The sequence below is a fragment of the Mesoplodon densirostris genome, chromosome 19, assembly GCF_025265405.1.
Source record: "Mesoplodon densirostris isolate mMesDen1 chromosome 19, mMesDen1 primary haplotype, whole genome shotgun sequence".
Classification (NCBI taxonomy): Eukaryota; Metazoa; Chordata; class Mammalia; order Artiodactyla; family Ziphiidae; genus Mesoplodon; species Mesoplodon densirostris.
This window is the reverse complement of record NC_082679.1, coordinates 18,530,623-18,555,702: the sequence shown is the minus strand read 5'-3', so window position 1 is coordinate 18,555,702 and position 25,080 is coordinate 18,530,623. Positions and strand designations below refer to the sequence as shown.

The 25,080-nt window shown below is 49.0% G+C and overlaps 1 protein-coding gene across 11 annotated transcripts in view; it reads right to left on the bottom strand.

The window, feature by feature from the left end:
* The window catches only part of ANKRD27 (ankyrin repeat domain 27), a 55,989-nt gene that overhangs the window by 11,683 nt on the left and 19,226 nt on the right, over positions 1 to 25,080 (bottom strand). For 6 of the 11 annotated variants that reach the window (XM_060084216.1, XM_060084211.1, XM_060084208.1 and 3 more), the window contains 20 exons: positions 24,799 to 24,955; positions 23,782 to 23,936; positions 23,293 to 23,352; positions 22,757 to 22,810; positions 22,585 to 22,650; positions 22,421 to 22,497; positions 21,491 to 21,612; positions 20,339 to 20,417; positions 19,707 to 19,839; positions 14,979 to 15,071; positions 13,794 to 13,921; positions 13,207 to 13,289; positions 12,308 to 12,423; positions 11,214 to 11,306; positions 9,603 to 9,800; positions 7,670 to 7,729; positions 7,460 to 7,579; positions 6,864 to 6,986; positions 6,399 to 6,443; positions 3,805 to 3,927 (listed from right to left, as the gene is read on the bottom strand). In XM_060084216.1, coding sequence (XP_059940199.1) covers positions 3,805 to 3,927; positions 6,399 to 6,443; positions 6,864 to 6,986; positions 7,460 to 7,579; positions 7,670 to 7,729; positions 9,603 to 9,800; positions 11,214 to 11,306; positions 12,308 to 12,423; positions 13,207 to 13,289; positions 13,794 to 13,921; positions 14,979 to 15,071; positions 19,707 to 19,839; positions 20,339 to 20,417; positions 21,491 to 21,612; positions 22,421 to 22,497; positions 22,585 to 22,650; positions 22,757 to 22,810; positions 23,293 to 23,352; positions 23,782 to 23,936; positions 24,799 to 24,955 — 2,085 coding nt within the window. Of the gene's footprint in view, positions 1 to 3,804; positions 3,928 to 6,398; positions 6,444 to 6,863; positions 6,987 to 7,459; positions 7,730 to 9,602; positions 9,801 to 11,213; positions 11,307 to 12,307; positions 12,424 to 13,206; positions 13,290 to 13,793; positions 13,922 to 14,978; positions 15,072 to 19,706; positions 19,840 to 20,338; positions 20,418 to 21,490; positions 21,613 to 22,420; positions 22,498 to 22,584; positions 22,651 to 22,756; positions 22,811 to 23,292; positions 23,353 to 23,781; positions 23,937 to 24,798; positions 24,956 to 25,080 lie in introns of all 11 variants that reach the window. The other 5 variants (XM_060084218.1, XM_060084219.1, XM_060084214.1 and 2 more) reach the window with 4 other exon arrangements.

Below are 25,080 nucleotides of genomic sequence, written 5' to 3'. Positions count from 1 at the left end.
TAAATTTTAAAATAAGCTTGTCTATGTCTACAAAAACTTTGTTAGGATTTTAATAGGAACTGCATTAAAACTGCAGATCAATCTGGGGAGAAATAACATCTTTACTAGGTTGAGTCTTCATGATCAGATATACCTAAGTATTTACGCATTCTTTGACTTTTTTCATCATTTTATGATTTCTAGCATACAGATCCTGCCCATGTCTTGTTAAGTGTATACCTAAGTAGTTCATTTTTTTTTGAGCAGTTGTAAATGGCGTTGTATACATAGCATGTGCTCATTCATGTGCTAGCTGTCTAATTCAATGTGTATGTCCCATGCTAAGAAAATTAATTTGACTTTACAAAACAGATATAGTGGTGTTATCCTTTGTACTGCAAGATAATACTACCTTATTTAAAAAGCTTCACCATGGGGCTTCCCTGGTGGCGCAGTGGTTGAGAGTCCACCTGCCGATGCAGGGGACACGGGTTTGTGCCCCGGTCCGGGAAGATCCCACATACCGCAGAGCGGCTGGGCCCGTGAGCCATGGCCGCTGAGCCTGCGCGTCCGGAGCCTGTGCTCCACAACAGGAGAGGCCACAACAGTGAGAGGCCCGCGTGCCACCAAAAAAAAAAAAAAAAAAGCTTCACCATGGATGTCTCTAACCTAAGAATATTGAAATGACTTGTAGTCTTTCATTCACTTGTAGCTTTTTCAGCTACAGGGTATTGTGTACATTGGGATGTACAACTTTTCTTCTGTCCGCATGTTGCTGGATATGTACAGTCCAAAAACTGACTTCCCCAAGGTGGGCTGCTGTGAAAAACAAAGGGATTAAAAAGGCAGATGCTGTTTCAAAGGATGTGATGTGAATGAAGTAGCACAGCCCTCAGGCTCATCAGTGACTGTATGGCTGGAAGCAGTTACTGTGTCTCTGCTGTCCTTCTGGGCATTTACCCACTCTGCTCTCCCCCACCTCACAGTTCATTAATTGTAGCAAGAAACTGAATTACACATTACAGCATCTGTTGAATTTATTGGATAAATTTATGTTCCTTGCTCTTTTAAAGCCTACTATCTTTTTCTCTTTTTGTAATTTCTCAAAAAGACACAAAAGTAAATTGTTTCATGCTGTGATTAAATTAAAACTATTCTTCTAGCCCAGTGGTGTGTTTAGAGTTTGCTCGGCGATGCAGAATAAACTGCTGATTACACACAACAACCTGGAAATCTGGCTGAGTGAACAAAGCCAATCCCCAAAGGTTCCATGCTGTATGATGACTTTTATATAACATTTTTGAAATGACAAAATATTAGAACTGGAGAACAGATTAGTGGTTGCCAGGGGTCAGGGATGGGGGGCTGGGGTGATAGGGAGAGAGGTGGGTGTGATTATAAAAGGCAACATGAGTTATTCTCCTTGTGATGAGAGAACTGTTCTGTACCTTGAATGTGGTGGTGGACACACAAACCTACACATGTGATAAAACTAAACAGAACGTAGGACAGTAATGGAAATACAAACAAAAAGAAACAAATGGGACCTATAATGAAACTTAAAAGCTTTTGCACAGCAAAGGAAACCATAAACAAGATGAAAAGACAACCCTCAGAATGGGAGAAAATATTTGCAAACAAATCAACAGCAGATTAATCTCCAAAATATACAAACAGCTCATGCAGCTCAACATCAAAAAAACAAACAACCCAATCAAAAAATGGGCGGAAGGACTTCCCTGGTGGCGCAGTGGTTAAGAATCCGCCTGCCAGTGCAGGGGACATGGGTTCCAACCCTGGTCCAGGAAGATCCCACATGCCACAGAGCAACTAAGCCCATGTGCCACGCTACTGAGCCTGCATGCCACAACTACTGAAGCCGGCAAGCCTAGAGCCCATGCTCCACAACAAGAGAAGTCACTGCAATGAGAAGCCCACACAGCACAACGAAAGAGTAGCTCCTGCTCGCTGCAACTAGAGAAAGTCCGCACACAGCAACAAAGACCCAACGCAGCCAAAAATAAATTAATACAAAAAAAAAGGGGTGGAAGGCCTAAATAGACATTTCTCCAAAGAAGACATACAGATGGCCAAGAGGCACATGAGAAGATACTCAACATCACTAATCATTAAAGAAATGCAAATCAAAACTACAATGAGCTATCACCTCACACCAGTTAGAATGGGCCTCATCAGAAAATCTACAAACAATATATGCTGGAGAGGGTGTGGAGAAAATGGAACCCTCTTGACTGTTGGTGGGAATGTAAATTGATACAGCCACTATGGAGAACAGTATGGAGGTTCCTTAAAAAACTAAATATAGAATTACCATATGACCCAACAATCCCACTACTGGGCATATACCCTGAGAAAACCATAATTCAAAAAGACACATGCAGGGCTTCCCTGGTGGCGCAGTGATTAAGAATCCACCTGCCAATGCAGGGGACATAGGTTCAATCCCCGGTCCAGGAAGATCCCACATGCTGTGGAGCAACTAAGCCCGTGTGCCACAACTACTGAAGCCCACGCACCTAGAGCCTGTGCTCCGCGACAAGAGAAGCCACCGCGATGAGAAACCTGTGCACCACAATGAAGAGTAGCCCCTGTTCGCCACAACTAGAGAAAGCCCACGCACAGCAACAAAGACCCAACGTAGCCAAAAATTAATTAATTAATTAATTTTTTTTTTTTAAAAAAGGACACATGCACCCCAATGTTCACTGCAGCACTATTTACAATAGCCAGGACATGGAAACAACCTAAATGTCCATCAACAGAGGAATGGATAAAGAAGATGTGGTACATATATACGAGGGAATACTACTCAGCCATGAAAAGGAATGAAATTGGGTCATTTGTAGAGACATGGATGGACCTAGAGACTGTCATACAGAGTGAAGTAAGTCAGAAAGAGAAAAACAAATATCATATATTAACGCATATTTGTGGAATCTAGAAAAATGGTAGAGATGAACCGGTTTGCAAGGCAGAAATAGAGACACAGATGTAGAGAACAAACATATGGACACCAAGGGGGGAAAGGGGGAGTGGGATGAATTGGGAGATTGGGATTAACATATATACACTAATATGTATAAAACAGATAACTAATGAGAACCTGCTGTATAGCACAGGGAACTCTACTTCACCATGCTGTACAGTAGAAACTAACACAACATTGTAAAATAACTATACTGCAATTAAAAACAAGAAACAAAACTAGACAGAACGCGTAAATAAACACACATGCAGGCATGCGTGCACACACACACACAAGCACAAATAAAGGCGGGGAAATCTGAGTAAGACGGATGGATTGTATCCACGGTAATATCCTGGTCGGGATATTGTACTGTGCTTTTGCAAGCTATTACCATTGGGGGAAACAGGGTAAAAGGCACAGGGGTCTCTCTGTGCTTGGAGGGAGGGTCCTCCCGCAGAGGGTGCACCAACGTGAGCAAAGGCAGTGGGCAGTGGCTCTTGCCTGCATCCTCCCAAGGGACCACGGCCACATGGACGGAGACCCCCGGGCATGTCTGTTCATAAGCTCCTGCCTTGTGACTCAGGGGCCCTGAGAACCACTGAAACACTAAAAGCCCGCGTTCATGGCCCTGTTCTCTGACCTGCCCATTCAGAAAGCAGGCAGCCCAAGTCAGATCCTGCATGAGTGTCCACTTTCCTCTACCTTGAGCTGTATCTCAGGGGACACCTACAACCAGCCACTCAGCCGTTAGCTGGCTGAGAAGCAGACAACGTTCCTGAGGGGAAAAAGAAGAATTTGCCCTCTACCCCCATCCCCCGACAGAAGAAAAGCCAAACCTTTTGAGCTGGAGCACATGTGGAGCACTGGCACAAGGGGTGACAGAATTCAAGATCCTCCGCCCTGACGGCATCCTCCGCTTCATCCAGGTCCTCCTCTGTCCACTCCAACAGGTAACGCACCTGGCGCCGGGCAGTAAGGAGAAACAGGGACTTAAAACCCATCCTCAGCTTCTTAAAAGTTATGGTATCTTAGACTTAGACACACACACACACACACATTCTCTAATCAGGACCTATTGATACATTTCCTCAGCCACCAAAGTAACTTATAAATGATGGCTGCTCCCTCTTGAGGATTCCAGGGTTCACCCGTGCTCAAGCCTTTCTCAGTCCTTTCAGTAGTGACAGAGAGAGACTGAGCTCCCATTTCTGCAGCTTGCGTTCGATTCTTTTCTTCCCTCTTAAAAAGGGGCAGAGCGGTGTTGCTTCAGTGTGATGGCTGTAGAGCCCTGTCCTGGAGCATTTCGTGAGCACCTCCTCTTACGTCATCTAACTGTCCGCTTTCAACAACCGGTCCGTCTCATCCTACGGGGGAGGAGACTCAGTCCGAGCGCCACTTGTTCAAGGCCACAGGATGGGGAGGTGGTGGCCAGAACCTAATCACAGGCTCTCTGATGCCACACCAGTGTCCTTTCCACTTGAATGCCCTAGCCCACAGGTGAAAGCACTGAAAAGACCCCTAACGGGTCAAATTTATGTTCCAGTAAACACAAGTTTCTAGGATATTAAACGTGAGAAAAGAAAACAATATAAATACATTTCTAGGCCTGGTTCTGAGCACTGAGGAAGCCAGCAAAAGCCTGCAAGGAGTGACAAAGGGCCCCAGGAAGACGCCGTTCAAGCCCAAACATCCCCCGCTCCAGGTCCCTTCCACGTTTCTGACAACAGATGCTCCTCAGGGTGGAAACACCAAAGCCCTCACCTGAACCGGGCCCTCACCTAACAGACTGGCTGGGACGGACCGGACCGAGGGCAGTTCCTCTTGGTGATTAGAAGGAACAAGACGGGGGGAAGGGAGCCGAGGGGCGGCAGCTTCGGGCACAGAGCAGACGCATCATGACACGGGGATGGTCACAATCTCTTCTCCACACTGACTCTCGCCACGGATCATAGGGAGCCTGAGGAACTCTTCCTTTGCTTCCCCCCAAGAACACTGGGTGCCCTGGGGCTGGTCTCTCAAGGGGAGCTACAGCCAGATCCAGACGCCTGTGTCCTCCCCCCGCCCCGAGTAACCACGCGTCAGGTTGATGGATTCACAGTGGCCTCTGGGCAGAGGGTGTGCTTTTGCAAGCTATTACCATTGGGGGAAACAGGGTAAAAGGCACTGCCAACTACCTTCCGATTCTTTTTTTTTTTTTTTTTTTTTTGCGGTACGCGGGCCTCTCACTGTTGTGGCCTCTCCCGTTGAGGAGCACAGGTTCTGGACGTGCAGGCTCAGCGGCCGTGGCTCACGGGCCCAGCTGCTCCGCGGCATGTGGAATCTTCCCGGACCGGGGCACGAACCTGTGTCCCCTGCATTGGCAGGCGGACTCTCAACCACTGCGCCACCAGGGAAGCCCCCGATTCTTAATACCCCGGAGGCTGTGATGATCAGATGCCAGGAACTTCTGTCCACCACCTCAAGCTCCATCATTGGCAAAAAGCACTCTTGAAATACACATCCCTGTGAAGCACTCTTGTAAATCTGATCCACTCAGGCCTCCTAATCTGGTAAGCGCTAATTTATCCCTCCTTTTAAAGTGGAAGACAGAACGAATTCCTTTCAGGGAGCCAAAGACAAGCCAGGGGAACTGCCCATGGGCGTCTCCAGTGATCTCATCATAGATGTTCCCTGACACTTTAGCACCATCTCGATAGGACACTTGCTTGTGAGTCCTTGAAGCCCCAAGTCGGAAACTCAGCCTCCCAGCCAGGGATTCACACCGCCCACAACTCCTGCAGGGCCACACCAACGCCCTCTGGGCTCTGGCCTCCCGGCTGCCACCTCCACCCTTTCCCACCCGGTCTGTTCACCCTGCTCCCGGCTAGTGGACTCTGGCCCCGAGCCCGCACTCTGTGCCCCTAGACACAGGCTGGTCCTCTTGCCAACATCGCTGCCCTCCTGGAATATGAATGTCTAAAGGGCAGGGATAGGGGCTTCCCTGGTGGCGCAAGTGGTTGAGAGTCCGCCTGCCGATGCAGGGGACACGGGTTCGTGCCCCAGTCTGGGAGGATCCCACATGCCGCGGAGCGGCTGCGCCCGTGAGCCATGGCCGCTGAGCCTGCGCGTCCGGAGCCTGTGCGCTGCAACGGGAGAGGCCACAACAGTGAGAAGCCCGCGTACCGCAAAAAAAAGAAAAAAATTTAAATAAATAAATAAATAAATAAAATAAAGGGCAGGGATAGGCTCACACTGCAGCTTTATTCCACCTGCCTCGTTACTTGCAGGGGGTACGTCACATCCCATCAGCAAGTACTCATGAAATGCACCCCTTCTGTGTGAACGTGAACAAAGAACCCTGATAGCTCCTGACTCACCTGGAGACAAGACACATGAGCACAGCTGCTTAAGCCGAGAGCAAGCTGCTTGAAATTCACTTCCAAAAACTCACCATTTCTAGGTCTCCATCAGCAATGGCTCTTAAAAGTTTTTCTACCTTAATAAAAAGAAAAAGAATGTAAGGAAAATTATAATAAGAATAGAAATAATAAAAACAACCTTCTGAAAACCTAGTAGCTTTCATGTGTCTCTTGATCTCATTCAGTATCTTTCAAACACATCCCCAAAGTTGTTCAGATAGGGCATCCAGGAGGGGCCAGCGTGCACCTTCCGCGTAAGGTCTATAAGATGACCTGCCATTCATGTGGCACGGTGGGACGACAGCCACCTGGGAGCACAAGCGCTTCCTAAGAGGGCAGCCACCCTTCAGAACTGCATCTATTCAGGTCTCATTATCTGCCAGCTACAGGTACCATGAGGGCGGGCACCCCCCCAGGAACGACTCCAGGCCTCTGTTAGACTCTGGAGCACGCCTCTTGGCTTTCTTTGCTGCGGTTCTGCATCGAGCTAGGCTTACTGGGTCCTCCAAGAGCAGGTCACAGCCTGGGGGTGACAGCGGAGGAGGAGCCCGGGGCGGAGTCAGTGAGGGCTCCCCACCCGCAGGGGATGGGCACATCCACGCCATGGTCTGCTCTGTGGGCTGACAATGGACAAGGTCTAAGGTAGGTTAGATAGAAAAAACCACACAAACAAAACAGGCTATGAGTCAGCTTTTACAAAACGCAATGTGTGAGAACATGTACACATCTACATAAACTCTGCAGGAAGTCAGGAACGAGACACATCAGGTTAACAGGGATGCTGACGGAGCGGGAGATAAGGGCAGAGAATTTACTTCGTAAAATGATCTTAAAGCAGTGGACCTACAGGTGACTTTACCTGTACTTTTCTTAGAATAACCCCCCTCCCATCTCTCTCTCTCTCTCTCTCTCTCTCTCACACACACACACACACGTCCGTCCAGGAAGGGCAAGCAGGGTGAAGCTGGCCGGGCTCCCCTCGAGGGCGCTGACCTTTGCCACAGCAGACACGCTGCCCCAGCGGCTCTCTAACTGGCCCCCGGAATGCAGGCCGCCCCCGACCCCTCTCTGCCCTCCGGTCCGGGGGCCTCACCTCCCTGTAGAACTTTCTGGGCTCCTCTTGCCTGGAGCTCAGCGAGGCGGAGGAGAAGCTGGAGGCGCAGGAGCCCTGGCTGATGGAATCCACGGAGCACTGAGGGGGCCGCGTGGGCACCTGCAGCCAGGGAGCCCGGTGAGGGGTGGGTGAGGGCCCGACAGAGGCTGGTCTCAAGTAGGGCCGGCAAGCGCAGCCCCGTTCTCTTACCTCTGAAGACTTCTGCCCCCTCTCGAAGGACGGATGGTGGGCTTCCATCATGGACAGAATCTAGGAGGCCAAAGGGGACGCGAAAAGTACTGAGATGGGTCGCCAAGGTCTCATCACCCCTATGGCCCTACTGCATCCACCTCCTCGGAAAGCCGCACGGCCCAACCAGGCCCTCAGAGAGAGGGGGGGACACCAAGGCCCAGAGCAGGCGGGAACCTACTCAGGACCACGCTAAATTCAACAGCAGGAGCCAGTGCTCCCCACGAATGGGCTCAGCGGACAAGGGAAGCCCAGGCACAGAGGGGCCCCAAAGGCTGCCTCATCCAGCCTGGGCTGGTGGTCCACAGCCCTGAAGCATGATCTTTCCACTGGCAGCCACGGGCCTTAAGTGGGACCAGCTTGGAGCTGAGCCCAGAAGGCCGTCTGCTCCTTGTGTCGGCAGAGCTCCCTCTGGAAGGGCCTTTGGAGAAGCTCCAGTGCAGAGGTGCCCTCAGCCCCTCATGGGCATCTCAGGCCAAGGGCGGTATCACCCAGTTCCGTGGCTCTGGCTGCTACAAAGCTGAGACCCCGTGAGGGCATGGGCAGCTGAGGCCCCTGGGTCAGGAGCAGGGATTTAAACCTTCAAAAACCACACTTCTGGGCTTCCCTGGTGGCGCAGCGGTTGAGAGTCCGCCTGCCGATGCAGGGGATGCGGGTTTGTGCCCCGGTCCGGGAGGACCCCACATGCCGCGGAGCGGCTGGGCCCATGAGCCATGGCCGCTGAGCCTGCACGTCCGGAGCCTGTGCTCCACAAAGGGAGAGGCCACAACAGTGAGAGGCCCACGTACCGCAAAAAAATCCCCCAAAAAACCCCACACTCCTACAGGTCTTATGTTGTGTTCTTATCACACACACAAAATAATAATAATAATCGATAAAAAAAGAGGGCGGGAGGAAACTTCTGGAGGTGATGGATGTATTTATGGCACAGATTGTCGTGTTGGTCTCATGGGTGTGGACTTGTCTCCAAGCTCATCAAGTTGTATACACTAAATACGTACAGCTTTTTGTACGTCAATCACCCCTCAATAAAGTGGTTTAAAAACAAAAACTGTGCTACTCCTAGAAGAAGACATGAACAAGCTAAAAGAACTCCCTAGAAGAGGACTGGAAATTATAAAACATCAAGAGGCAGAAAGTAGGGCCTGTACAAAGGGAGACACTTGGAGACCTGTATTAAAACGGCATCACCTATGTGAGCCACTAGCCGGGATGCTCTGGGCATCAGGACCTCGGATGGCCGTCACACATGGCCCTAGGCTTCCTCTGGCTAGTTGGCCAAACACGCTTCTCTGAGGACACCCCTTCAACAGAGCTGCTGCTGGGAAGGCCTGGCCTCTGGAAGCTCCCTTCACTCCCCACCTGCTCATGAGCAAGCAGTGCACGACATGTGGCCCCAAACTACGTGCTTCCAGAAATTACCAGCTGGACGGGCTAGTAGTTCATTAATGAATCATTTACGAAGGAAATTACACCCAACGATTTTCGAAGTTGGCCAAATCAGAATAAAGTTTTAGGCGCTGAGGGTGAAGGAACAGGAAAACAGAGCTGATGCTTGCTGCTTCCAACACCCCGTCCCCGCTCTTCCCGGCCGGAGCCACCGTCCCATTTCCTCTCACTCCACCTGCCCAGAAACCAACAGCACTCAGAGGCCGGAGCAAACTCTGCTCAGAACAGCTCTTGGCATGACACTGAGAAAAACACCTACTAAGATGGAAAATAAGATGAATAGGTAAAACCCATGAACGACCAGGTCCCGAGTGCAGCAGAGAGGATGCGGCCAAGTTCTAGCCTTGGGGACTAATGCACAGTTTGAACAGCACGGCCAAGACCTAAGCTGCGGATGCTGATATTGTTTAAAGTCATACTGCTGCTCCGAGATGAAAAAGGCTACCTTTGAGTTTAACGCACACTTGAGGGGCGTTTCCTTCAGCCTGTTCTGGATCTCTGTGGACGCTCCGTTCTGTAGCAACGTCTCTATGATGCTTTGGTAACCCCAGCGGGCAGCAATGTGCAGGGGAGTGTCTCCTTTCTCGTTACCAATATCTAGTCTGCAGGACTGCACGTCATAGTAGACCAGAGCCTTCACACACTGCAAACAGAATGGAAAAGCCCACTGTGAACTCACACGCCTGGCCTCGGGCAGATCTGTGCAGCCCGCAGCCTCGGCCCACATCCCAATTCGATCAAGGCACCATCTGCCAAGCAAACATACAGTAACAGAACATCAGACCTCCAGGGTTCCAGATCACCTGATCAGGACACATCGTTTTTGTTTTTGTTCTTAAAGAACCCAACTGCCAATCAATAAGAAATGGCTGAATAAATTGTCACACATCATGTGCAGAAAGGAGTCACCAGAGCAGGTCTGAGACCGCCATCACTGGAAAGGCCTGCTTGCAAGGCTGGCCCCCTTGACTTGCGATGTTCCTTGGGAGCTTGGAACTGGGGAGTGTTCTCACAGTCCCCTGACTGATGAGAGGGGCTCACTGGGCCTAGTTTGTCCAACAGTGGTTTATGCTGAACACCTGCTGTCCTTCTGGGAGTCTGGAATGTTGAAATGTTCTAGGCAAAAGGGTGTTCACAAGACCAGCCTCCAACCAAAATCTTGGGCACTGAGTCCCTAATGAACTTCCCAGAAGGAAAACACTTTGCACATGTTGTTAACGACTCGTTACTGGAGGAATAAGCTGTCCTGAGCGACTCCACAGGGAGATGCTCTTGGAAGCCTGCACCTGGTTTCCTCCGGACGTCATCCTTGGACCTTCCCTTTGGCTGATTTTGCTCTGTGTCCCTTTACTGCAATAAATCACGGTTGTGACTACAGCCATATGCTCATCCTGTGAGCCCTCCTAGCGAACCACTGAACTAGGGAGTGGTCTTAAGGACCCTGACATAACACACGTCATAGACTATGTGTAGCGATTACAGAATGGGTTAGATCTACATTTATTGACCTATGGGATGTCCATGATTAAGTCAGGAAAATAAGCTGCATAAAATTGTGTACGGTATGATCTCGTTTTCACTCATCAACCACCTAACCCAGGCTCAACCCACATCTGTATAAACCTACCTGGATATTACCATGGAGAGAAGCGAGAGAGGGTGGTTAGGAAAAAAATAACACAAACACACACACACACACACACACACACACACACACAGAGTTAAATATTAAGCAAACACGGAAATGATGAAATTCCTTGATATTTCTTTAAAAATATAAAACATAAAAATTGAGTATGAAGAAAGGTAAGAAGCAGATGGTAGCGGGGATGAATGCACATGATTTCATTTCAGGAAAAGACAATTATGTTTTAGATTTCTGTTATTTCAATACAGCATCTGTAATGTGTTCTTAAATTTTTTAATTAAAAAAATTATATGCCAAATGTTCCAATAACTGTCAACATAAAATATGACATTGAACCAACTGGAAATTCACTTTTCTCCGTGAGAAAGGGTAAACACGGCCGCCCTCGGCACAGCAAGGACCACTTACGTCTTCGTGGCCGTAGGTGCAGGCCAGGTGCAGAGGGGTGTTGCCGTTGTTGTCTTGCACTTCGGCGCTGGCTTTGTAGTGCAGCAGCAGCAGCTTCCAAAGGAGAGGGGAGAGCAGTGAGCACCAGCAAGCCCGGCAGTGCAGGCGCGCTTCCTCAGGAGCACGGCCTAGAGCCTCACAGCGGGAAGTCGCTGGTCTCCATTTTCAACCTTATCTACTTACACTACAATTAAAATTATATCAACCCTATAATGGAAAATAATCTGAAAAGGAATATATACTACATATAGAGAGAGAAATACATTATATATATATATATATATATATATATACACACACACATATATAAATCTGAATCACTTTGCTATACACCTAAAACTAACACACTGTAAATCAACTATACTTTTAAACAAAAAAATTTTTAAATTTTAAAAAACCAAAGCAAAAATATTATCATCACTCTCATCCTTCCTGATAAAAAGTTTAGAGATTACTAAAAAAAAAAAAAAAAACAGTGGATATATGTTTATGTATAACTGATTTCACTTTGCTGAATACCTGAAACTAACACAACATTGTAAATCACCTCTACTGCAATAAAAGTTAAAATAAGAAAAAAGAAAGAAAAACAACCCCCATCAATCACTAGCAGTAACTGAGGCACTTTATGTACCGAACAACTTAAGCTGAAATTGAAACATCACTGATTGGCAAAATAATTTTGCCTTTCTAGCTTCTGGCCCGTCTTCTCCTCAGTAGGTGTTAAGTCTACGGGAAAGTCCATCTTGGGGCCCTATTTAAAATATTTCTAGTATCTTGGGGGTCGGTGAAGGAAAATCCTATCTCATTATTAAAAAGTATGATACAAAATAAAAAGTTTAGAGATTAAAAAAAATCTACAGCCCCACCCTTCTTCCCCCATATTACCGTGACATTTCAAATCTACACCTAACAGTTTTTGCCCAGCAGACCCTCGGCGAGGTGCCTGAGACCCCAGCCCTCCCTGCGGCCCGACCAAGCCAGCGTGGAACACAGGAGGGGCCAGCCCTGCAAAGCCGCGTGCAGAGCCAGCCCGTCTGAGCCCAGCTGCTCACCGTCACGCTCTGACAGCCCTTCTGACACGCGAGATGGAGCGGGGTGGAGCCATGGTAGTCTGTAGCGTTCACCACCGCGCCCTTGGAAACCAGCAAGTCGATGAGGGATGCCTGCCCTACAGAACAGAAAGGGAAGAGAGCGGGCTTTCCAAACCCTGCAAGCGAAGCCACGGCATTATTTCACCCTCTCATCCTCTGGCACGAGACACGCCGGGAGGCATTTTTCTGCTTGCAGATTCCAAACACTCTGGGGTAGCCCCTGGAGGCGACTCGGCTCCAGTCCAGCCCCCAGCCACAGAAGGTAGGAGAAAAGAGCCTTAGACGTCCACAGAAGAGTCCATGGTGCATCAATCCACAGGATGGAATATTGTGCAACCAGTAAAAAAATACTGACATGGAGAAATGTTCTTACGTGTCGCCGAGTGAAAAAAGCACTGTACAGAAAAGTACGATCCCCACAGCATCATCTATTTTATACACACACACTCACAAGCATGCTGACATTTCAGACAGTCATGAATCAAAATGATCTCTGGGAGAGAGAAGGATGGCGGGTGGTACTACAGATGTTTGTGTTTGTGTTTTCTACCTTGAATGCGCACATTTTTTTTTGCACGTGCACTTTAAAAGACAGTATAGCACAGAGAACTATATTTAATATCCTATGATGAACCATATTGGAAAAGAATGTTTAAAAAAAAAATAAAGACAGTAAAGTTATATTTTTTAAAGGAGGAATATAAGAACCCCAATTCTGAGGCCATTCTCATAGTTCAGATTCAAGCCTTCCCTGGCTGGACCACCAGCCCAGGGGCAGTACCAAGCATCCACACGGTAAGACCCAGCAGCCACCCTCTCTCTGCAGGGCCACCCTCGGCCCCATCCCTTTGCCCACGTACCGCAGAGGGCAGCCACATGGAGCGGTGTATGACCCCTGTCGTCTCTGGAGAATGGAGTGACAATGGAGGGATCATTCAGCCTCCTAAAAGAGAAAGAGGATACAGAGAAATACACCAGGGTCCTGGGACAAGAAGGCAGATCTCTGGGTATGATCCAACCTGGGTCTCCTCTACCGTGTCCCAGAGAGCAGAAGCCCCGACTTCCGCAGGGCCTCTCTCCCCGCCCACCCCTCCAGGCCTTGACAACCAGCAAAAGAGCCCTATAAGGATAAGGGGAAACCAGAAAGGTTACAGGCAGGAGCTGACAGTCCTCCCATCCTAAAACCCACTTTCCGAGCCTGGGGCACGCCCTCTGCCCACCTCCCCTGGTAAAGCAGCCGAGCAGGGTGCCAGGTACGTTTACAATCTTTATTCCACCTGATTCTCCAAAGGGACAGAGGTTACTCCCTCCACTTCATGGCAGAGGAAGCAGAGTGCAGCGAGGATAAGTTCCTTATTCCAAATCTCACAGCAAACAAGTGGGAAAGTTCCGCCCAGGCCCCGAGTCTCCCCCTTCCTGGCGCTGAGCCCACATAGGACCCTCGTACCCAGAGACGAGTTTCTCACAGTCATCACAGAAGCACAGAGGGTGACACATCTTTTGGACGGCATCTTTATCTTGGTCTTCCTGGCTCAGAAGTCTTTCCACTTCTTTCTGGTTACCTGATGCGATGTGCTAAAAAGTGACATCAAAAGCACTATTGATATGAAGGAACTGTTCGCTCTCTAAGCTGTGAATTTGCTGAGCATCCTTACAGAAACACACATCTACGTATGGACGGATGAAACAACTTGCTCTCTGGGACTTGTTTCAAAATAATTTGGGTGGATGGGGAAAAGTGGGGCGGGGGGATAGAAACGAAACGGGACTGGGAGATGGCTACGCAGGAGTTCCTTCACTGTACTACTCTCTTTTATGTTTATAAATGTTAGGGTTTTTCCAAAACTAAAGAAACAACAGTATGACAAAATTTCCAGAGCGACAGGAGTGGGGAGGGGGCAATACATCCTGAGCCTTGGTGTAGATTTTGACCCCTCATTAAAGGGTCAAATCATCTTGTAATCTAATAGAGCCTTGCTTTGCAGAACAGCTGTAATTATCACAAGACCCCATCAACAAGCACACCTGCAGGGCTCACCCCTGTGAAGCCTGGATGTATTCCCCACAGGGAGTGAGATGTTCTGAGGGGTGCATAGCTCTGGGTCCTCCATGGAACCTGCTCTGGCCCCAGGTGGCCCTCTGACGACTGCCTCGTAGGGAACCTCGCCAGCCTCCCAGCGGTAGATCAGATCTGAGGAAGGAGCCACCTGCCTGTGCCTGAGGATCAGACCACCACCTTGCTCCCAGCCCAGCACACTGACACAAACATCTGTAACTGGGGCTCCCGGAGCCGAGAAGAGGCATCAGTTCTGGCAGAGCTGCCAGTGAGGTGCCACTGAGCTGACTGGGAAGGACCAGCCATGTTTCGCCAAATGGGGAGAGGAGGACAGCCGGGCAGAGGGTCCCAGACGCAGGGCCCGGTGCCCTTGCTATGCTGCCCAGCAGGGCTACAGCGCGGCTCACGTCGGGGGAGATGGGCAGCCGAGCTGATCCAGCATCCCTATCACTCCCTCAAGCACAAAACGAACTCCTGCATTGAACTACGCAGACCACCCTGATAGATTCTACAGAGGTGTGGGAGGATGGAGAGCCCCTCACACATCTGTGCCCGCAGGACCTCTGCGTGTCTTACCTGAAACAAGCAGTCAATGGGAGTTGAGGTCATCTGAGACAGCAAGCTCATTCTCTGCTTAAGGAACAGTCGGTCGCCAAATCCCTCGGACTCCTGCAGGAAAAGCCGACAATCCGTTTTATCACACGTCATGCACTGTCAGTGCAGATTCTTGAAAACAGAGGACCCAGGAAGGATCCCTGCTGTTTCCCACAAAACAGGACCGGCAGGGCCTCTCCCCGCCCCCAGGGAGCCGCACAACAGACCCTCATCAGGCTGGGAGAGGGGCTCCCTGTCTGCCTCTCCAGGAAGTGGGGCTCTGAGGACAGCTTCCCAGCAGGAATCTGGGAGGGGGCAGCATGATGGGTGGGTGTGTGGGTGTGTGTGTGTGTGTGTGTGTGTGTGTGTGTGTGTGTGTGTGTGTGTGTGTGTGTGTGTGTGTGTGTGAAATGTGGCATCTCTAAGTGTGACATGTGGCATGCACACAGCACCATCCCCCACGTGGAAACCTGGATTGTCCCGGCCTCCCTCTCCTCTCAAAACATCTGTCCTAATGCCTGCAGAGCCCTGTCCGCTGCATGTTACCTGGGCCCACAGACAGGGGAACCATGTGACAGGCTGGTCTACCCTTCCCAGTGTGAACCAGCAAGAGAGAGAAGGGTCCTGCTTTTTGAACATACTTACTAAAACATCAGAGAACACGGCCACTGGCCCAAAGACCAATAAAATATGGGGTCCACCCCAATGAATAAACTCAGGTCTTCATAGTGCAGGTAATTTTTACCTAGATACAGAAATCTAAAAATGTATCCTTTCTCTATGAAATCATTTCTAGTGAGACACTTCAATGCTCACTTGAGCACCTGTGACTAAATTGGTAACAAATTAACTTCCTCGAAAAGAATCTTGGTGGGAGACAGATGGAATTGTTTCCAGCCAGCTGCTGCCAGAAGAACTCACCAAACCCTGAGAAAATTATGGGAACATTTCTCTCTGTGGCCCCCTAGGTTCTGATGAAGAGGTCCAGTTAAACACAGAGCTGGCAGCATTTCTGGGGCCCACTGCCAAGCAGGGCCCCTCATGCCAGCCGCCCTCATGGGGCTGTCTTGGCAAACAAACACCAACCCTCAGACGTAGAGCCACCTTTGCTCCCAGTCGGTATACGCTATGTAAAGCTAGATCAACCTGTTTTATTCAGGGATTTACAGCTGAGCTGTACATCAGAGAAACATCAAAGACCTTATCGTTCAGGTAAATTTGGGGCTCTTTCCTCCACTTAGGTGACTGTTTGAAGGGCACTGAGGAAAGGAGGCAGGTCTTCCAGGACTGACTGCTCAGGGAAGAATGAACAACCAGAAGACATAGCATATCAGCTAAGATCAATTCGGGAAAAGGGTAAATACTATTTACTGGAAGCCCAGTAATGTGAAAAAGACCTGCAAAGCTGGAGCAGAGAAGGGCGGAGATCCTTTCAAGGTTCTCCTCCATTTTTTTCTGTCCACAAAGGTAAATCTAGAGTCATCCCAGTAATGGTTATTTTCAAAAAAGCTCAAGTCTTCATTAATGAACATGCTTAAAGAATGTTTACGGTCATCTCAAGTATGATTATGTCTTGGGGAGAAAATTTCTGCGAAACTACATTATAGTATATAAAGAGTCAATAGTAAAACATTATTTGATTTCCTAACACTTAGTCCTTAATGCTTTTCAGAAAACTTCACCTGCTGTGTGGAGATACACTTGGGCTCTTTCCCCGGGAAATTCTATCAATACCAACAAGCAGCCGTGGCCTCGCACTTTCCTAGATGGAACTGCGCTAAGGCACAGGCAATGCCACAGATGGAATCCCAACACTGGCATCACAAAAGACAAGGAAGCCACAACACCTGCTCTGTCCATAAAGGTAAAAGGACACCTCTCAGGCATGACCCACTCAAGACCCAAGGCTCGGGCTCCGTGGCCAGCCGAGAGGATGATGCAACCTTGTCGCAAGTCCAGGGGGACCAACCACCCTCCAATCCGGGAGGGCAGGACCAGGGTCTGACAGCCCAGACAAGAGGGGCGCACTGGGCTGTGTCCCCCCCTTTTGCCCACCCAAGCTAACAGCCATCCTTGGGGCTATCCACGCAGGATGCACCAGAGAGCCAGGAAACAGAGGCATCCAGATACAGGTGTTGCAAGATCAAGGAAGGGCATCTGTATCACTTCACACTTCGCAAAGGCACTTCCAAATATGCCATTTGATCCTCGCAACCACCTGGCAAGGGGGAAATACATGACACGATCCCCAGGGTAGACAGGAGGGACAGAGGCTCAGAGAGACAGACTTGCCCAAGGGCTGGACTCAAACCAACACCAGCACAAGAGGGGCCACCCCTCAGACACTGCCACAATCCCACTTGGAATATTTTCTGAAGGAAAAGTATGTGTGAGAAGCTGTTAGTGTTTGGTCAACCACCTCTTTACTCTCTGGCCAAAGGCCTTCAAGCGTTGGACTTCCTGCCTACATGCCACGGAAAGTAAGAAAGCAGGATGGCTGTGGTACAGGATGGGTGCAGCAAGGGGACGGGAGCACCTTCAAGAGGTGGGCACTTCCCTCCAGGTGACAAGGGGCACCCCTGGCCCCAGCAAGGGGCATCAGGCAAGTCCTCTGCAGGGTAGTGGGTCCAGGAGGGGAGACCCATCAGAGGGAAAGAACCAGAAGGGCAGCCATGATGGAAAACCTCCTCAGGCACCATGGGAACGATACGTGTTCCTAGAACCTCACAGAAGACAACTTAAACTAAGAAATCTTGCTGCCCAACTCTGGAAGTGAGAGGCATGTCTTTTTTTTTTTTTATAAATTTATCTATTTATTATTTTATTTTTGGCTGCACTGGGTCTTTGTTGCTAGGCGCGGGCTTTCTCTAGTTGCGGGGGCCACTCTTCGTTGCGGTGCACAGGCTTCTCATTGCTGTGGCTTCTCTTGTTGTGGAGCACGGGCTCTAGGCGTGCCGGCTTCAGTAGTTGCGGCATGCACGCAAGGCTCAGTAGTTGTGGCTCGCGGGCTCTAGAGCACAGGCTCAGTAGTTGTGGCGCACGGGCTTAGTTGCTCCGCGGCATGTGGGATCTTCCCGGACCAGGGCTCGAACCCGTGTCCTCTGCCTTGGCAGGTGGATTCTTAACCACTGCGCCACCAGGGAAGCTCTGAGTGGTATTTCTGACTCTGCAGACCTGTGTGTACGCAGAGGGGCCCGTGAACACACACGTGTGCATTCTAGAATGTTAATGATTTCCCCCTAAATTAGAAACAACTTTTCATGAGAGTCGCAGCCAGCCACATCTGAGATGAGATGCACAGCCTCTAATTTCACCTGCGTATGTGTGTTGGCAATCAAATCAGAGCAGAACTTAATTCTTCAGCAAGCACTGTGATACTGTTGGGCTACGTGCCAGCAAGTGTAGCATAAGCTCAAATTCTGGTTAAAAATATAATTGTATAAGTGCAGAAAAAAGACATATATCAAAATGTTAATAAGTCATCCCCAACTAGTGTGTTTATGGGAGGCTTTTGTTGTCTTCACTGCTACTTTTTATATTTCACATATTATTTATAAGCAAATAGTTTTCTAATCAGAAAAAAATAGAGCTATTCATTTTGGGGAAAAAGCATACAAGGCTATCTACAATACAATTTCAATTATGTAAAGTATACATGGCAAGTAAAAAGACTAGAAAATACATAAACATGTTAACAATAAATGAATTCAGGGAACTGCTTGTACCTGAGTGTTCCTGTCTGAACAGGCCTATGTTCTTTTCCACGTGTTTCAACTTATTACTTTGGGAGCTTCTAACATCAGGGGAAAATTAAGATCAAGTTCAATCCTCAGGACTCTTGGTGTTTTGTTTTGGTTTTTTTTTTTTGGCTGCCTTGGGTCTTCGTTGCTGCATGCAGGCTTTCTCTAATTGTGGCGAGCGGGGGCTACTCTTCGTTGCGGGGCAGTGGCTTCTCTTGTTGCGGAGCACGGGGCTCTAGGCACGCAGGCTTCAGTAGTTGCAGCTTGTGGGCTCAGGAGTTGTGGCTCGCAGGCTCTAGAGCGCAGGCTCAGTAGTTGTGGCACACGGGCTTAGCTGCTCCACAGCATGTGGGATCTTCCTGGACCAGGGCTCGAACCCGTGTCCCCTGCACTGGCAGGCAGATTCTTAACCACTGCACCACCAGGGAAGTCCCAGGACTCTTGGTTTTTAATACAGAAATCTCTTCATTCGATTGATTTCAACTTTGCAATTTCTGTGAGTACTGTCACGTTTTGCTGGTCGGTATGGCAGTGAAATAAGCCAGCAGTGCAATCTTGGTTCAAGAGTCTCACAGTTCTCATGGGAACATAATCGCCTCCACTAGCCAAAGCTCACCAACCAACTAAGAAAATAATAATAGGGCCACTGAGTCCTGAAAACTGCAGACGTTAGTAATCTCATCTCTTGCCCATCATGATCAGGGTACCCCAATTCACCACTTCTAGCTTCCCCTTCTGCCCGTGTGCTTTTGAGGATGACAAGGATTAATGAAGCAGATCAACAATGTGAAAGACAAGATAACGCGCAAACTTTCACAACCTACGGGGGGCTAGTGTTCACTCACTGGGCTGAGGCCCCATTCTCTCGGGAGAGCACCTCTGACTGCCCCTCCCCCACACCACCCTGAGAACCCCACCACACACGCCGTGACACCCACAGAGAAAGGGCAGAGAAGGAGGGAGGGCTTACCAGTGGCTTAACGGAGAGGCTTCCCTGCCGAATATATTCAATTGCAGCCTCAACTGAGGTCAGGCAGTATCCCAGTTCATCTTTTGCTGAGCTGCTAAATCTGAAGTTTTTGATATAACTCAAATTTGCCATCCTAATAAAAGGAAGAAAAAAGTTTTATTGTTGTATACCCAATTAACACTTCGGCAGAAACAATGCCATTGGCTTCGTCATCAAGTCGGTTAGCTCCTGGGAGCCAGGGCTGCTTGTCCCTGGATCTTTATTTAGAAGGAGCACAATTAGGAAAATAAGTAAAGCTACTTGCGACTTTCCTGGCATGGGCTAGTTTTTAGAAAGCTGGCAATTATACAGGGAACTTGCATTTCTGTGGGAAAAGGACGGGCTTTGGAGCCAGACAGAATTGGAGTCTGCTTCCCGCTCAGCCACTGACTAGCCACATGCTCCAGAATGAGAAACGTAAGCTCACTGGGCCTCAGTTTCCCCATCTGTACATGGAATGACAGCCACCCCTTGCAGGACGAAGGCAGGGCAGTGCCTGGCTCATAAGGGGCACTCAGTTTCCTAGAGTGACACAAAAACCACCCCAGTATAGTGCTGCCATTTTGAAAAAGCATTTTAACAAAAAATATTACCAGTTAGGGATCTCTGTTTTCACAAGCAAATACAACAGGACTGATAGCAGATCATCAGCACACATGGTCTCCAAGTTAACTGCAAGGGGGAAACACATGTTCAAAGCCATCCTGGGACTCAATGGACCGACAAGTGTTATCAACTCCCCACCACCATCCAACCCACGAAACCACAATCCAGGAAGATGACACATCAGGGAGAAATTCAATCGCACAATTTCCTTTCTAGTGTCCTGAATAGATGTCAGACTCCAGGGGAAAATGAACGCTTAGCATCCTCAGAACACGTGCAGAAGAAGCAAACTGCAAGCAGACCACCCCTTGCTACCCCCCGGGACAGATAAAGAGCCCGAGGAAGTCAGCAATGGTGGATACAACTTGAAGGTGTGCCAGAGCCACTGCCAAAAGCCTCTTTCCTCCTGGGATCATTTCTGTTTCATACACCTCAGGGTCTAATGCCGACCTGCAGCTTGACTCTATTTTTTTCATTAAAATTTTGTTTAAGTAATCCATTCACACATTTAAAATTTCAAAAAGTACAAAAGAGCAAACCGTGCACATCTCTCCCATCCCTGCCACCCAGACTTCTTTCCCAGAGGTCACTGCTGTTGCTTCCCACGTACCTGTCCACAGACAGTCTATGATCTCCCCATTGTATATATGGATACAGAGTCGCCCCCTTTCCACAATGCTGCTGGAAGGGTACCTACCGTACACACGCCTGTTCATTTCATTCATTGATAATACGCTCCGAAGATCACCCCCTATCTGCCCACACAGATCTGCCTTCTCATTACTTTTTTCTTAACTTATTTTACTTTTCATAATGGAAAATTTTAAACGTACACAAAATTAGAGAGAACAACTTAACAGTTGAACCCCCATGTTTCCATCACCAGTTTGACTCGTTTTTGAGGCCACTGCTTCTCCACCAGCATTTTCTCACCCTAAAGATGCCTCACCTACCCCGCCCCCAACCCCCATTACTAGGTACCCACTCCTCAGATCAGACACCAGGGCACTCACACAGAAATGCTCTGCTGCACATCCACCCATCTCTATGACCCTTTAAGATGGCACTGCTTCTCAACAGATGTTTGCAGCTGGATGTATGCAGCCACCCCACTGCAGGCCCTTTCCCCGAGCACACACCTCTCTGGCTGGGAGACTGGGTGATCAGCTGTACCACCTTCCGCAAACAAGCCAGCTTCTGCTGCGGGGACGTGCACCTGTTCAGCTGAGCCAGTTCCCTCTTGGCACGAGGTATGTTGAAGCTGCAAAATGATTTGGAAAGTGACCACATAAGACCACGGTGTGAGGGCCCTCCTTCTCGGATCTAATCCCATACCTCAGATTCACATTTCTTACAGCAAACTGTAAGTAAAGACAAACAAAACTAGAAACTCAGAAGTAATCTGACTCGGGTCACTGGCAAAACCCAGCAGCTTTCAAGGTGCCAATCAAGCTGCCAGGTGATGTAGCTGCACCAGAAAATTAGGAAAAAAAATCAGCAAGCCTTAGCCCCAGAGTGAAATAGGCCAATGGGCCGGGGCCTGGGGGAGTTTAGATTTTTTTTTTTTTTTTACTTTTTGGCTGAGCTACGCGGCATGCGGGATCTTAGTTCCCCAACCAGGGATCGAACCCGTGCCCCCTGCAGGGAAGCACAAAGTCTTAACCGCTGGACCACCAAGGAAGTCTCTAGACATTTCTGTAATAAAATGAAACTTAATCCAGAAGGAGATGCCCCTAAAGCAGGGGTCCCTCAGACTGGCAGGTGAGGAGAGACATCTGTGTGCAGGGCCCACCTGGGTGAGCTGCGTGCCTGCCCAGAGACCAGCTGTGTACGACCCCACCCCTTCGGGCTCCCACTCACCGGGTGCTGGCAGACGGGTGCAGGAGCAGGCCAGCTCCGAAACAGTCATCTGCCAGCCTCAGCCCCTTCATCTTTGGTCACAAATAACTGCCCTGCTCCACGGTCTGAACCATGTCAAATCAGTGCCCCCACTGCTGCTTCGGCAGCGGGGGGGGATGGCGAACGGTGCCCCAGCCCGAGGACACAGCCACAGCATCACAAACCCTTACCTGAACTCAGGTTTCACACCAATGTCCTTCTGCTGAAGATCTTGAAGGCTCCTTGTGATTTTGTTAAAGGCAGCATCCTAACAAGAGATTTTAATGAAGCTTCAAATGTCTTAAAAGGCTTAGAACAGGGCTTCCATCCTGGATGATGATGATGGAGAACCTACCTCGCTTGCCTCCATGGTCCCCACATATTTAAAGATCAGGTCGTAAATATCGTGCTGGACGTACATCTGTGATATCAAGGGGACCCAGTTCAAGGCATGTGAGTGGGGGGTGGGCAACAAAGGAGTCCCCAGCACTGCCGTCTTCTCTCCCCTCGCTGCCCTGGCCCCTTACCTCTACAGCCTGCTTCATCAGGTTCATCTGGGCCTCCTGCTTGGCGAGCACTTTCTGGAGGACAAGACGAGTACAGTTACAGAGCATGGACTAGCATGTGGGCAAACTGTAAGTCTCTCTTCTTTTTTTTGTTTTTTTTTTGGATTATTTAGTTGATTCACAATGTTGTGTTAATTTCTGCTGCACAGCACAGTGATTCAGTTATACATATATATACTTTCTTTTTTTTATATTATTTTCCATTATGGTTTATCACAGGATGTTGAATATAGTTCCCTGTGCTATACAGCAGGACCTTGTGGTTTGTCCATCCTATACATGATAGTTTACATCTGCTAACCCCAAACTTCCACTCCTTCCCTCCTCCAACCCTCTCCTCCTCGGCAACCACCAGTCTGTTCTCTATGTCCGTGAGTCTGTTTCTGTTTCGTAGATAGGTTCACTTGTGGCATATTTTAGATTCCATGCATAAGCGATATATGCTATTTGTCTCTCTCTTTCCAGCAAGTATCTCTTTTGAACGCCGTGCTGCTTACCAGGTGGGAGTCCCTCAGCAGCTGCTGGAGGCATCTGGTGTAGAGAGCATTCACGGAGTCCTGTGCAACACAGAGCAGAGAGAGGTCACCCTCGTGATCCGAGGCCACAACACAAAACCCGGGACACGTAACGTGCCCTGGGGCAAAGAGAATGGATTTCCTGGGTGACAAGCTCTAAATCCTAAAGTCAGCTTATCAAATCAAGTGTGTGATTTGTTTTTCCACTTTTTTTAGGTACATGCATTAAAAGTAGGAAAAAAATTCCCCTTAGGGTTAACATAGATGATAACAATATTCATTTTTATACTTCTCTGTGATCTTCAAGTTTTCTACAGTGGTCTGTACTACTTTGATAGGTAAAAAGAAACATTTAAACAAAACTTCCAACGATGGAGGCAGCAAAGTTACAGAGTGAACCGAGAGGGATCCTGGTGCTCTGAACTGGCCTGAGACAAGGCAAGCCTAGCAAAGCAAGACACGGCCACTGACTATGTGATGACGGAGGCTCTTTCTTTCACACTCTCTGAACGTTCGCTGGAAAGAGGCGATGTTCCTGTCAAATCGCTCTGCATGTCTTCCCAAAAACTCTCTCACGTCTTCGATGGTTTTCAGGGAAAAGGGATCTGAGGGTGTTGAAGGCTCTTCTGAAAAAAGGACAGAGGGTCAGGCTGGCTGAAGGCTTCACTGTTTCCTAACAGGGCAAGTCCCACAACCCTTTGCCCTGCTCCTCCAGGATCTGACGCTCCATCTTCCACAGGAAGAGAGGGATGACCTTATTTCAAGATATCGCCCAAGAGCAGCCCAGTTGGGGGTCCAGAGAGCCTGGTCCTCTTGAAGCCCTTTCCTGGGACCACACCTGAATTATCTGGGACCCTAGGCATGACCTGTGAGGCCGTGGTGAGGAAGCCCTGATTCCTGATGATAAGAGCATCGGATAGGAGCGTTTGGCACATTAATTGTTATCTCAGCTTCCGTGGAGCACCAAAGAATTATTATCTGTTAAAAATAATGAGATCTCAAAGAGGCACAGCAGTGGGGCTGGGTGGGTAATAATGCTGTAGGAGGTAGAGCCCTAAGGCCGAGGCCCAGAGACAAAGCCAGGGCTGGGTGGGTAATAATGCTGTAGGAGGTAGAGCCCTAAGGCCGAGGCCCAGAGACAAAGCCAGGGCTGGGTGGGTAATAATGCTGTAGGAGGTAGAGCCCTAAAGCCGAGGCCCAGAGACAAAGCCAGGGCTGCCGCTTTGCACAACTCCAGGGGGCGACATTCCCACTAAGCTCTATGTGTGAAACATCCAACATGTGCAACCACACACAGCAGTCTAATCCACATCACCTCGGCTCAAGATGACTTTCTGATTAAGTTTTAGGGGAATTATTGTAAACAGTTATGCAGGTTTCTAGCGGGCTCTTGAATATTTTATGGGATGTTTACAACAGCTGCGTCAGGAGGAAGTTCAACAAGCACGTTTCTCCGAATCAGGAGAAAGGGGTTTTCTCTCAGAATACCTGAACTCTCTCTCTTTTCCAAAGGATGGGCTATGCACAGTATGCTGAAACTTTCTTCTTTTTCATTGTAGAAAGTTTCTTCAAAGAGAATGGGCACTGAGAGAAGACAGGCGAAACCAGCTCCTAGTTTAATCCTGTTTCCTTGGATAAAGACATCCTGGAACAAGAGAGCCATCACTGTACCAGCAGCCCGTGTGACTGCCGACCCCTCTCAGCCTGGTCCCCATCCGGCACTTCACCCCACCCGCCTGCCGCTGCTCCAGTGTGGGTTTGCGGGGGGCA